Source organism: Thermobia domestica, chromosome 8 (genome assembly GCF_964235325.1).
Source record: "Thermobia domestica chromosome 8, izTheDome1.hap1.1, whole genome shotgun sequence".
NCBI classification, from domain to species: Eukaryota; Metazoa; Arthropoda; class Insecta; order Zygentoma; family Lepismatidae; genus Thermobia; species Thermobia domestica.
In genome coordinates, this window is record NC_137461.1 from 21,756,617 (window position 1) to 21,770,738 (window position 14,122).

General features: G+C 35.2%; 1 protein-coding gene across 1 annotated transcript; it reads right to left on the bottom strand.

The window, feature by feature from the left end:
- Nucleotides 1-543: 543 nt before the first annotated feature.
- CHOp24 (transmembrane p24 trafficking protein CHOp24) lies at nt 544-11,945 on the bottom strand. The gene is made up of 3 exons (XM_081768241.1): nt 11,618-11,945; nt 7,414-7,656; nt 544-1,009 (listed from the first exon to the last, which is right to left on the bottom strand). Exons 1-3 carry the CDS (start codon nt 11,748-11,750, stop codon nt 777-779), a joined length of 609 nt encoding a protein of 202 aa, XP_081624367.1. The 5' UTR covers nt 11,751-11,945; the 3' UTR covers nt 544-776.
- Nucleotides 11,946-14,122: the final 2,177 nt, after the last annotated feature.

Consider the following 14,122-nt stretch of genomic DNA (forward strand, 5'->3'; position numbering starts at 1 on the left):
TACTAGTATAATTATGGTGTATTTCGTTATTACCTGCAAAATCATCCATCCTATCACCACTAAACTTGACAATGCTGACCAGGGAACGAAGAAGTCGCTGTTTATATGACTGTGAATAAACCCGTTAACAACACAAAGGAACACGGTGAGTACCTTTTCTGTTCACTTACGAATGCAGTAACGACCAATGAAACTCCTTTTTAAGCATCATATTCTCATCTCGAACTTGAAATTATGCTTACGATTCCGATTAATAAACTTTCAAATCCTATGGATATGCAGGTTTCTGATGTTACTTATCAAAAGATTTTGCATAGCTGCAATCAAAAGTAGGCTTTACTTGATTTCTTCTCCAAAGATATTTTGAATGAACGAACAAATTTGTGTGCACGGAACTAATTCAATGTAGACTCCGATCTTCAGCCGATTTATTTACATGTTGTTGACCATTTAGATTCCATCGAAAGACATCGTAATACAGTGCATATTAGATGTAGACCTGCAAGATATTTGTAAGCTATCACCATGAGTAGAAAACAGATGTGTTAACCACAACTTTATTTACCAATCAAGTAACAAATACAGATTGTTATAAATTAAAAAAATGTTTATTCAATACCTATGGGATTGAATGTGCTTTTAAGAACACTTCTGCACCTAATCACCAACCTTTGAACTGTTCCAAGATTAAGATTTAAAAAAAAAAAATAATGAAGTTTTGTGATCAGTCATCAGTGAATATTACTGTAATGTCTTTTTCTTATGACTATACGAAGTTATACCACTCGTCGCACTTCGAAAAATCGTTTCAAATAATAGATTTGTCCCATGGTCATGGCCACAAGAACCAAAGCTTCGAAGAAGGACCACAACACAACGCGGCTGTTGGTGCTCTCATTGATGCTGCGATGAATTCGGTCTCGAACTTGCATGTACTCTTGTTCGTGTTTTACACCCGTCAGAGTGGTAGACAATTCCCGGATCATGTCCTCCAATTTCGTGTGGTGAGCTGAAAAAAATTAAATAGAATTATTATCTCTAATTATTTACTGATCATGATTATTCATTTTACGTAGGAAACATAGATACGCAGTCTTCTATATCAAGATACAATTATACTCAAAAGTAGCTAGTATCCTCTGGAAAATAACTTTTTCTTTCCAGTAAAATATAAATGCTTGTGCCAATTTTATTAAAGTATTCTAAATTAAACTTAAGTCTTTCAGTCTTGTGTTTATCGTTCCAAACAGGAATGGCACTTGTACATGTGTACACCAGGCAGCGAATCAATGTACGTCCAATATATCAAAGCGGACAAGCAGGTAGGATGAATTATATCAGATTTATTTTTAGGTTCAAGATACCTTTAATGTCTACAATCTAGTGTTGTAAATGAAAAAAAAAACGGTTCGTATTTTTTCAGAAATTTACGTTTTTTTAGAAAAAAAAAAAAAAACATTGCCTCTCGTTTTTTTCTAAATTTCGTTTTATTTCAAATAGTCATTTGTAATGCATCTTACGTCTATTTAAGTATGAGATATTTTTATGTAGGTGTTATTACCGTAAAATGCAAATTAAATTATACGCTAGATACTGACACGCTACAAATATTTTACAATTTACATGAATACCATACCTATTAACAATTCCGGTTTCAGCAGTTTTCATCAATATCAACTAAGAAATAAAAGTAGAAATGAAATTTTGATTTTTCGTGAAAGCAGGCCTTTGATAAGTACAAAAATAATGTCACGAACAGTATCCAATAACTTGTCTAAAGATAAAAACTAATACTAATTTGCCTAATAGTATTTTTTAAATGTCATATATAAATAATTTGTCGACTAGATATATATGATATGCAGAGCCGGCTCTACCATATATGCAACACGTGCATTTGCGTGGAGCGGCAAGTTTGGATGGTCCGGCAAAATCTGTCATATGTATATTATTTAAATTAAATATTTCTTGTTGCAAACAGACTTCATAATGGTTGTAGTTACATTTACTACGCTGACCTTCTATTTGAATACAACATTCATAAATTATGTTTAAGTTGCATTAGTTTAAGGTCACATGGACAATGCTAAAGCAAATGGTCGAATAAGTCCGAGCACAAATTGCTTGAATATTGTCAAATGCAAGAATTCAGTTCTCAAATAGTAGTGAATATCTGTTCCATTTAGTAAGTTATCACAGTTTTGATATGAAACTAGTCTTGTTTTTGTCAGAAACAAGTTCCTTATCATTGAAGACAGAAAAAATGTTAACAGATATAGAAGAGAAATCAAGAAATAAAGATAAAAGAGCTAGTTGCACTGGAATTGCAAACTGATACATTGAGATTGAAGCTTGATAGTGAATTATATAAAAAGGATTACCATCTTTCCTCTCCAGGTGTGTTTGCTTCTTTATCTTTCACTAACATAATAGATTAATACTTAAAGAAAAAAAAAACAGACACAACGGGATTGAATTTTTAGTAAGTATTTAAGCCTTTCTGAGTGCGACTGTACTTACCCTCACCTTTGTTGTTCATGCTGGAGTAGCATACTTAAAATCATGACTTTTAAGATTTGTTCTTTCTGGAGAAAGTGGGAGGCGGCAAATTATGCCATTGCACGAGGCGACAAATTGACTAGGACCGGCCCTGATGATATGTATATAAAAGACATGAATACAGGATGACTCAATTTGAAGTAATGCAGGGTGTTTCAAAATTAATATTAGGGTTTTGAAACTTTGTAGTATCTATTACAATTAACTTACAATCATAAATATTATATCAAATGAAAGAGCAACTCAAACAGTTTTGTACATGCATTGTTTCTTCTGTCTGCCGTTAGAAAGAGCAAGTAGCAAAGATGGAGACTAGAGAGCAGAAAGCTTTTTGTGTTTTAATAAAGACTGAATTTGTACAGTGCAACCGTCTGTGTGAAGAATATTAAGGAGACGCTTGCAACTACGTATTTATCGTTTGCAGTTGCTACAGGTCTAAAGCCTACAGACTACGGTTTACGTGCCAAATTCGCAAGTGAAATATTCCTGCATAACAATGAAGATTTTCTGGATCGTGTCGTCTTCAGTGATTAATCGACCTTTCAGCTAAGAGCTAATGTGAACCCTTATAATGTTTGCATCTGGCCGTCGGCAAATCCTCAGGAGATGGTACAGTTGAAACGAGACTCCCCTAAATTGAATGTGTTTTGTGCCATATGGCGGAAAGTTTATGGGCCTTTCTCGCCTATCGACTAGATGTGTGCCGTGAGACGAATGAATCTCACATTGAACACTTGTAGAAAAGACTGTTTGAGGTGCTCCTTTACTTGATGCATTGTTTATAACTGTACGTAAAATGTAATAAGTACTACGAAGACTTAAAACCCCAAAATTTATTTTGAACCACCCTGCATTTCTCACCAAGTGTTGGAACTAAGATGTAAAAAGGAGAGAAAATTTTCCTTATAAAGTTATTGTTTACAACGATATTATTATTAGTCGAGACTATAACTACAACAACAACACGAGTTAGTAGTCAAAAAAAATGTAATCAAATGTATACTCAGTGGCCCAGGTGGCCAAAGTGGCACACACGGGTGTGTCATTTGTTTAATCCGCTCGTGTGTGGACACTAGTTAAGATATCGGGATATTATTCTTGCAAAATATGGTTGGACTATAGTTTATCATATTAATTTTTTTTCTTCTGATGTCGAATTTCCTTCTCAAATTTCACCTCAGTCAAAAATTCGAGAATGTTCTAATTTCAAATTTCCTTTACTTCTTTTTTCCCTGTAGCTTCCTTCGTTGTACAAAGACATCCTTAAGACTTGCCAGGTAGATACCTCGGATGGATACCTAACTGTTGACATCAATTGGATGGGCCTGCGCGCAGTGTTGCCAATTAGGGAAATTAAAATTCTCCTATATTTGGGCAAAAAATGGAAATTTTTGTTTATAAATACGTACCTATACGTCCGAGTGCAAGTCAACTTACGCCAATCGAACATTTGTCCTTAGTTAACAAACGCAAGTACAGATCGTTACAATGGGACAATTAGGGGGCGCACGTAAAATTCGTATTTAGGTTCTAACCCTTGATTTTTCTAGTTTTTCTCTACTTTTCTGTTTACCGTAATATATTTTTGGTAATTAGAAACTTTATTCCTTAAATATTGCCATAATACTTGTAGGATATATTAGTGGTGTACCAATGTTTAATTTAAGATGGTTTGCGTCTGTCTGGTAGCAGTGTTGCCAGCTACAGAAAATTTTAATTCCAGATTTTAGGGGGAAATTTTGGAAAAATTATATGTTTTGTCTTTATTATTACCCTCTTGTTTGGCTATATCGGAACAAACGTACCAGTATCTGGAAGTCTCGTCTTTCCTCTACACAACGCACTATAGAAAGTTTCAATAGGATAATCAGGGGAAGTACAGTTGGGGTTTACAGTAGACCTTGTTCCCTAATTGGAAAGATAACTGTGATTTTTTTAAAGATAGAATGAGATATTTTTTATGGACATGCTTACTTTATTAGATACCGTCACAATACTTGTAGGATGTATTAGAGGGATACCAAAGCTTATTTTAAGATAGTTTGTGTGTGCATGATAGTAGTGTTGCCGGCTACAGAAAATTTTAATTCCAGATTTTAGAGGCAAATTTTGGAAAAAAAATTCCCTTTTTATTTCTATTATTTCCTTCTTGTTGGCTACATTCAAACAAACGTACAAGTGTCTAACAGCCTCTTCCTTAGCCTACACAGTGCAACACAAAAAGTTTCACTAGAATAATTAGGGGAAGTACAGTTGTGGTTTATAATAAACCATTTTCTGGAAATGGTAAGAAAATGGTGAATTTCTGAGGTAGAATGAGATTTTTTTTTTAATGTCATGCTTACTTTGTTATATATCGCCATGATACTTGTAGGATATATTCTTGGATTACTACGGTTTACTTTCAGATAATTTTCGTCCATATGATGGCAGCGTTTCCAGCCAAAACAATTAATTCCCGCTATTAGGTGAAAAATTCGGAAAATTTCCCTTTTCCTCTCTATTATTACCCTCTTACTGGCAACATTGAAACAAACGTATCACTACCTGAAAGCTTCCTCTTTGCCCTACAGAACGCACCATAAAAGGTTTCAATAGGGTAATTAGAGAACCTGGAGCCCCGGCATACTTGATTTTTGCTTCTGAGACGTAAAAAGTGTCAAAAATTTATGTGCATGACAGAATTTTTTCTTTCCCTCTTTGAATGGAAGCCAGCGACTTCAGGATTTCACTGTAACTTGTCAACACACCAAAGATTTGTTTAGGTGACTTGAACCCATATAGCAGCAGTGGTGCTAGATACAAAAAATTTTGAAATTCAGTTAGGGAATTTTTTGTAAATTTTCACCCCTACATTTCCTTCAGTAATTTCCCACCCGTTGGCAACAATGCAATGCAACTTACACCAAAATATAACCACTTCTACTTTCTAAAAAACAAGGCCTTAACCATATCAATCGAATGAATAGTTTTTGAGCAATAAGTCACTAACTAGAAATGTAGGAAAACGCCAAAAATGACTTGGGGCCGAAAGGAATAATCACACAATTTTGCTCGTATAGGTACAAAGAAACAAACGATTTGTAAGTTACGAGGGCTTCGACTCAAGTTCTGTTGATTATTTCAATAATCTGCAACATAAATCAATAAATAATAGTTGCCAGAAAAAAACAACAGACATTTGAAAAAAAAAACATGAAAGAGAACGATGTCTTTTATTGAAAAAAACTTCACAGAAAAAACTTTTTTTTTTCCACAACACTACTACAATCTGACATTCTATGATTCGGTTCATTCTATAATACGGCACCGATCGAGACGCTCGCATTTTCGTTTCTTTCCTTCTCTTTTTTTTTTTTTTTTATAGGTGTTTGTTGACCTTGACGAAAGAATCTCCACTGCGCTGCCCACATTTTTAGTTATTTCTAAAAATTATTTTAGCATCCCTTTCAGCAACAAGACTATATGAGATGTGATCTACAGCTTAACGTGGGATCCGAAATACATGAGCTCCCGCCGGGAACCGAACCCATGTCTCCTACGCCATCTACATAACCACGAGAGCTCTGCCCGTGTTTTTAATTCCCTCAGTGTTCATCACGACTGTCGATTTTCATTTCAGTACAGTGCTTCCTGTTTTTTAGCTGGTTGCATATCACGTCTACACGATATTACAAGGAGTGGAAGTTTGATGAAGACACAGCCAGTGTGTTAAAACTGTTACGTGATTGTGTTTTTACATATTTTTTATCCTACAGCTTTGTTCAATGTGTTGTTGTGTTTAGTTTGATAGTGTACTGTACCGTAAAAATGTATTCGAAGTCCAGCACGAGTTCTTCAAGTATCTTACTATACAACAAAAATTCAAGATAATTGTCTCGACAAAAGCGAAAACAGGAACTTCAATATTGTTCCTTCAACAATTGACGATATAACAATGACAAAATACTTCGTACAGTAGAATATTTATACTGTCTATACACATTCAGAATGTGCGTAAACCATAAAATAAAGACTTTAATCGTTTGCATTTTTAACTATGATACGCATTGTAATGAAAATGAAATGATAAAAACCTGTCTCGAATCAGGTGCTATGTTCAAAAATGCATTTCAAACTGTTCAGTCCGTTATATATATGTACAGGTTTCAATTATGGCAAAGGTTATGATATGCATTACCACGATACGTAAAATTCTAAACTAAAATTTTTAAGTCTTGAACGTTAAATGGATTTAAGCTTTCTCCCCAAGTCTCCTGCATAATATGAAATTATTAAATTAAGTACCGTCAAAAAATGCACAGGTCATTAACTTTAATCTAAACAATTAGATATTTTGTTTAAACTGCAATATTAAAATCCTACCATCACATAGTACGAATTAAGATGTAAACTTCAGGTTGACATTCGATTAGTGTCCAAAAATGGAAAGAAATACTGCGTTTTATATCTGTTTTAAGCAAAATAAATACAATTTAAATCATTAATTTAAGAAAGAAAGAAAAAAAATCGATTTTACGCGCAATTTAAATAACTGATTTAAATCAATCACTACATAAACTCCAGTTCTGGCTGACTACATCACGCAAGTTGAACCGAATGAAGCGTAGTTATTAAAAAACTTTTAAATGCTTCAATATATTAGCTTCACAATGAAAAATTTAACTCACCTGCACCAAACTGAATATGGGAATCGCGCGCAACCATTCGGGAACAAGGAACCACATCATACTACAGATGTTACGTATTTAATGTGTAAAGGTTGAGCTTACAAAATAACTAACTAAATATTTAATTTCAATGAATTTCTACTTTAAGTCTATTAAGCAATATTTAATTAGCTGTTTCACTTACCCTCTGTATCATCAGTTGATTCTTTGGGGGCTTCACCAATGTCCATATTAAACATAACTACTTTCGGAGTCATCGTAGACATTTTGTTGCTGAAGCAATATGTATATACACCAGGCATATGAGCAGCAAATGTGTATTTGCCACTGGTCTCTCTCTCTCCTTGATAGATGATTTTTCCGTCTGGACCGACTATTTTTACATCAATATCGAGGAAACCACCCTCTGCTATTTCAAACATCAGACCTGGAAAAAAATACCAAATATAAAGTTTCTAAAATTAAGATACGTCCATGAAATTAAAAATGCTTGTGTAAGGTCTATAGCCTAGCCACACCAATAATTTATATTAGATTAGATGTTCATAGTTTCCTTCAGCAGCGACGCTATAAAAGATGTGGACCTACTGATTAACGTGGAATCCGAGCCACATGAGCTCCCGCCGGGATTGTATTACTTGATCCCACGATCTTTACTGGTCGTGTCTACCTTATTCCGGAAAATAGCGTCCAAAGAACTATCAAAGCTTTGCAGAACTGTATTTCTTCAAAGAAAACTTTAGCTAGAGGCAATTCTCTGCTGATAGATGTTATATACTTAAGTACTTTGAACAGACTCCTAATGTTACAGCGCAAGGAAATTCCAGTGAACGCATATGCAAACTATTCAAGCGACTATAGATCTAGGCGGTAAGAATGTATCTTGAGAAGAACAAGTGATCTTGTTACAGGATGTGGCATTGTTCACATAAGGTAAGATAGGGATAAGTAGGGTAGGGTCGGGTTAGGGAAGTTTGGACTTTTTTTTTTATATACCACTGTGAATAGGTGCATATGGATGTTATACTCAAAGTGTACTTTTGCCGTCTACGATACTGAACATGCATGTACCAACATTATAGTATTATTTTTCTTTATTCACAAAAATCTTCACGAAGCCTGTATCTCCCGATTCTAAAATTATATTTCAACTTTATCTTTATAAAAGCCTAACTCACACACACGGGACTCCCTTTATAAATTTTACAATTGCACTATCAAGAAATTTGACTTTTTTTTCAGCACAAGCTGGTTTGTATTTTATGCACTCTAGTTTCTATGTCATATGTCTACACGCTGTATTTATAATCAAACCTTCTAAAGTCAAATCTCCGCATACTAATGCAAGTTCTCCATTAGGAAATGATTTGTAAGGTAGTAAGAGTGTATTTCTTGTTAAACAGCGTGCTACAACTTTGCACTTGGGTGACAATGTCCTTCACGATTTGGCAGGCAGAAAAGTGATTTCTCAGCGTTACCAACTTAAATAAATATTCGTTATGAATCTGACATCTTCAGTATTATTTATAATTCGTATATTATGTTTTTTCGCCTATGCATATGTAAAGTGTAAAAACAAACACCTAATTTTCAATCTGCCGATACTCTATACGAAACCCAGTCAAAGAACAAACCTCCGTTAACCCTTTCCGGATCCTGGCATTTTGGGCTATTTTTTAGACTTTCAGTCAAGCAGCTACTGCATCGTCACTATTTATCCTAAGATCATGGTTCATACCTCATTCTCTTCAGAATAGAGCAGGCTTTCAAATGTTACCACTTCCATGCCCATAACATATATCAGGAGAGGGAAAATTGATGTCAAAGGGAAAATTTTGATGGGAAATTTTTTTTGTCCAATTTTGGGCCCCCTGCCCCCCCCCCCCCCTGTGTGAACGTAGAGACCTCAAAAAAATCTGATGAATAGTACTTGGTAAACTAGATGTGTGTACCAAATTTCAAGTTTCTATCTTGAATAGTAAGAGCGGGAGAAATTTTATCAGGAATTCCCACCATGCCCTGAGACATCCCTAATTACCCTAGGGTCATGTTTCGCCCATCATTCTCTTCAGAATAGAACTGCCTTTCAGACGGTATGACTCACGTGGTCCTATCATGTATGTAAAGGGGGAAAATCCCGAAGAAAGGGATTTTTGGGTCTAAAAATCCCTTTTTTCAACTTTTGCCCCTCTGGACCCCCCCCCCCTTCCTCTTTTTACGCAGAAATCGGAAAAAAACTTCTGGTAAATACTACTCGGTGGACTGAATGTTTGTGCAAAATTTCAATCTTCTACGTGAAAAAATAGGCCCGCCAGAAAAAATTTCCCTACCATGCCCCACTTTTACCCTATACAGAAGTATATTTGGATAAAAATTCACCGAGACGGCCCTAATTACCCTAGAATAATAATTCGACCGTCGTTCTCTTCAGAATGGAACTGCCTTTCAGACGGTATGACTCACGTGGTCCTATCATGTATGTGAGGCGGGAAAATGACGAAAAACGGGATTTTTGGGGTAAAAATATCTCTTTTTTAACCCTTTGCCTCTCTGGTTCCCCCCCCCCCCTGTTTTAACACTGACATCGGAACAAAAAATCTGGTAAATACTACTCGGTGGACTGAATGTTTGTGCAAAATTTCAATCTTCTACGTAGAAAAATAAGCCCGCCAAAAAATATTGAACATAGGCTTAGAAAATGAGAAAAGAAATTTTTGACTTATGACGTCATCACCTCCTATGTCTGGACGCAGGACGGTCTGAAACCATACGTACTGTCTTCTACAAGGCCTCTGGACTTGGAAAAAAAAAACGGACGAAAAAGCTCAAATAGAAGAGAAATAACGCAATGTACCATGAAAAACGCGTATGGTACAAAATTACACCATAGGATCTCCAAAGGGTTAAGCACCAGAAATATCTCTTTTCAAACGGTGAGTGAGGTACACCTCTATTTTAAGCGAACGCTGTTACTATGGGAATCGAACAGTACGGGGTTACCAAAATGTACTACGTGTTCTGTTGACCAAGAGATGTACGGGAGGATTCCTCCCTTACAAAAAAAAAAAAAAATCCTGAATAGGAGTGGCAGTTGGGGCTACAAGGCAATCTTCTGGGTGAAGCCCCCTAACCTACAGACACGAACTAAACTATATATATATTACTATTATAATAACGAAGATTATCAGACATTGTCAGGGTTATTAAATGTAAGACCCTGAGATGGACAGGTCATGCAGTCAGAATGGAAGAAAATAGGAACGCTTTCAAAGTTTTGACTCGAAATCCAATCGGAAAATGACCATTAGGAAGACCTACGCGCAGATGGAAGGACAAAATTAAGATGAACACTGCGGAAATAAGAATACAAAGTAGAAAAAATTAAATTGTCAGTTTTACGTCCCACGATTATGCCGGTTATGCTAAAGGAGACTATGATTATGAGAAATGAATGAAATGGTGAAATTAAGAAAGTGGAAGGTAACAGGAAAACCCCGAGAAAACCCACGAGCACGGTGTTTCACCACCACAAAGTCCACGGCGTGAGCTGGGATTAAACCAGCGACCCTAAGCACCGGAGATGAAGGCTCTACCACTGAGCCACCACGCCCCCTCAATACAAAGTAGAAACTAGATCAAGTCGCTAAGGACAGAAGTAAATGGAGACCTTTCGTGAACGCGGCATTGAACCTCCGGATTCTATAGGCTACTGAGTTAGTTAATAAAGATTTAGCCATTAACGCTATATCACGATACCAATTACAAAATCGAAAAAAGTACGAAAATTACTGCATTCGGTTATATTTGGTTGGATTACATTAACTTACATTAGATTACATTACATAGGCGTGCAGTATTACTATACGGATCCATAGTATTAGTATTAGTAATAGGAACGAGTTAGAAGTCCCGCAGGGATTGGTTGGGTTTTATTCTCGACATGAAATGGCAAGTTAAAGACTTGACAAAAATTTTTCTGTACAAAATTTTACAATCTGTTGATCCTTATAGTAAAACTGCACCCATTTCCTATAATTGGCCCGGCGATACTTCATTCAACTCAAGATTTAAATGTTTAAATTGCTAACATAATACCACCACACGAACTACTTTCGTAGCAATCCGCTTCGGGATACCAACTAATAAACTACACCAATTATTCCTGTCAAGTAATAATTTGGGTTAAGTACCGAAAAGTAGGCCCAGAGATAGAACTAACCTAACCTCTAACATACCGGACCTACTCAGTGCGGCATAAAAAACAATTTTACCAGAAAATTTCTGATTGGGAACAATCAATCTGCACCATATACCTTACTACGACTTTTTCTTTTTAATAGCTACCTTTACGCCGATTTGAAAATTTACATGCTATTTTGGTTACTCACCCATTTTCGTCCCACTTTCAACTTTGTCAAAAAAGCATTCCTCTGCATGAGCATCTACTGTTATAAAATATCCATGTCCCAGATGGAAACACGTAACAAACCAGCACACGAGGGCAAAATATTGAAAGGACATTTTTGTCTATTAAATATACACCGACGAAATTTACACTGGATGTTTTTATGTAAAGTTAATGAATTCACAACTAACGTTACATCTGTTTTCCTACTTCAATCTCATTCTCCTAAAATTGTTATAGAGTCACCTCCAACATTTCATCAGTAGACTCCGCCACCTTAACACTTCCACATCCACTGTCAATGTTGCCATGAGAAAATGAAAAATATTCCCTTTTTTCTCAAAGCAAAACTTTTTAATTTTAAACTATTTCCATACAAAAATAGTTTTTGTACTATATACAAGAACTCAAATTACTATATACTTTCTAAATAAAAGAAAACGTTCAGTTTTACTACAGGGATCCATAGTATAAGTAGTAGTTGAAGTAGGGGTAGTAGTAGGAGTATAAACGGGTTAGAAGCCCCGCAGGGGTTCTGTTTTCGATATAAAATGGGCAAATTAAAGACTTCCCTAAAATTTTTTTGGGCCTTATACAATCTGTAGATACGTATAGTAAAACTGCACCAAAAGAAATTTATACATAGCGATAGTCTATCGTTTTATTGTTTTTCAATAACACAGAATCAGGGAGTAAAATAACAAGAGCGGCAGATAGGGAATGGAGCCAGGTCCGTAGAACAGATATGTTGGAAACTCTGCTCCTCTTTACTGCTTCGGTCATTTATTAAAGTGTGATTCCTTTATGAAGGATTACATGACATTTACATCATTTCCCCTCTTACTTAAATTAGAAACCCATCAATAAGTTATTACATGATTGACATACTTAGTTAATTGAAATTTCAGTTGTCTTTTATTTGAAGTAATCGCTTTGAAATGAGAATTTTATATACATATATATTCTTCAACTATACCAAAACTCAAATCAAGTAGCTGTTAACGTCAACGCAACACAAAATTCAAGGTTCTGCGATAATCGGAATGGCGTTATTACAAGTACTGTATATGTGCCCCATACCAATTCTGCAAATATCAAGTCGGTAATCTAGTTCTTCCCACATACGTGCATCATGTCCCTAATCAGTCCGTTGGAAAGCAATGTTGATAGCAATGTAAGCTCTCAGTTCTGTTAGGTTTGTTGGTAGAGGAGGCGTTAAACACTGTATCTTTCATATATATCCACATTGAAAAAAAAAATGCATGACATTAGATCCGGAGAGCGCCATTACAAGAACTGCTGATCATCCTTTGTAAACTGTGTATATCATCGCCGAACTGACTTGACAGTTGGTGGTTGGATAGAAATATGCAGAGAAAGAAAAGAAGATTTCATAGTAGCATTTATAGATATTGAAAAGGCGTGTGATACAGTCAAGAGAAAGATATTATGGGAAGTAATGGAAAACATAGGAATATCAAAGAAATTTATTATGCTCCTTAAGGAATTATATAAGAACAACAAATACAGATATGAAATGGGAAACGTAAAATCAAAATGGATAGAAAGTAATAAAGGTTTGAAACAAGGATGTCCTCTATCACCAGTTCTATTCCTGATATACATACATGAAGTGGAAGAAGCATTGATCAAAACAAACAGAGGGTTAGAATTAAGATTACAAGGAAAAGAAAAAGTAAGAAAAATCCCTGGCACTCTATTTGCAGACGATGTGGCTCTGATGAGTAATAATATAGAAGATATTAAGGAAATGTTAGAAACAGTAGTTAGGAAAGGAGAAGAAATTGGTCTAAAAACAAATGAAGAAAAAAGCAAGTTCATGGTTTTTAGTGGAGACATAGAGGATAAAAATATACAAGCAGGAAACATAGAAATAAGCAGGACTGAAAAAATAGAATTTTTAGGAATCACACTTGAGGAAGGAGAACAATACTTAGTTGAACATGAAAAAAAAACTGAAAAATAAAGTACAAAAATATGCAGCAATTATAAAAAATAAAGCAATGTGGTCATACAATAGATATGAGGTATCAAGAATATTATGGAAACAAGTAGCAGTACCGGTGCTAACATATGCAAATGAAGTAATAACTTTAACGGAAAAAACCAGGAGTATTTTACAACAAGCACAAAATCAAATAGGAAGGTTTGCCCTAGGAGCAAATAAATTAAGTGCAAATGTAACAATAACAGGAGAAATGGGATGGAGTGATTTTGAAAAAAGAGAAGGTGTGAGTAAAGTAAAATATCTTGGAAGATTAAAATTTATGGAAGAAACAAGATTAGTAAAAGTGGTGCATGAGGCCACTAAACATATGAGAAAAGGGGAGAACACGAAATGGTTTAGGAGAGTTAGGAAATTAGAAAGAAAGTATGATCAAACTACCCGCTGGCATAGAGAAGAAAATTATAAAAATTGGGAAAAAATCACAGAAAAAACATTTAAAGAGAAAGCGCAGGAAAAGTG

What these genes read in the sequence shown, in the direction of transcription:
- CHOp24 (XM_081768241.1), bottom strand. Translation starts at nt 11,750, where the DNA reads ATGTCCTTTCAATATTTTGCCCTCGTGTGCTGGTTTGTTACGTGTTTC. An exon ending in TGAAAGTGGGACGAAAATGG is followed by an intron (nt 7,657 to 11,617) that starts GTGAGTAACCAA and finishes ATTTTTTTCCAG; the next exon opens with GTCTGATGTTTGAAATAGCA. An exon ending in ATCAACTGATGATACAGAGG is followed by an intron (nt 1,010 to 7,413) that starts GTAAGTGAAACA and finishes AATTTTTTTCAG; the next exon opens with CTCACCACACGAAATTGGAG.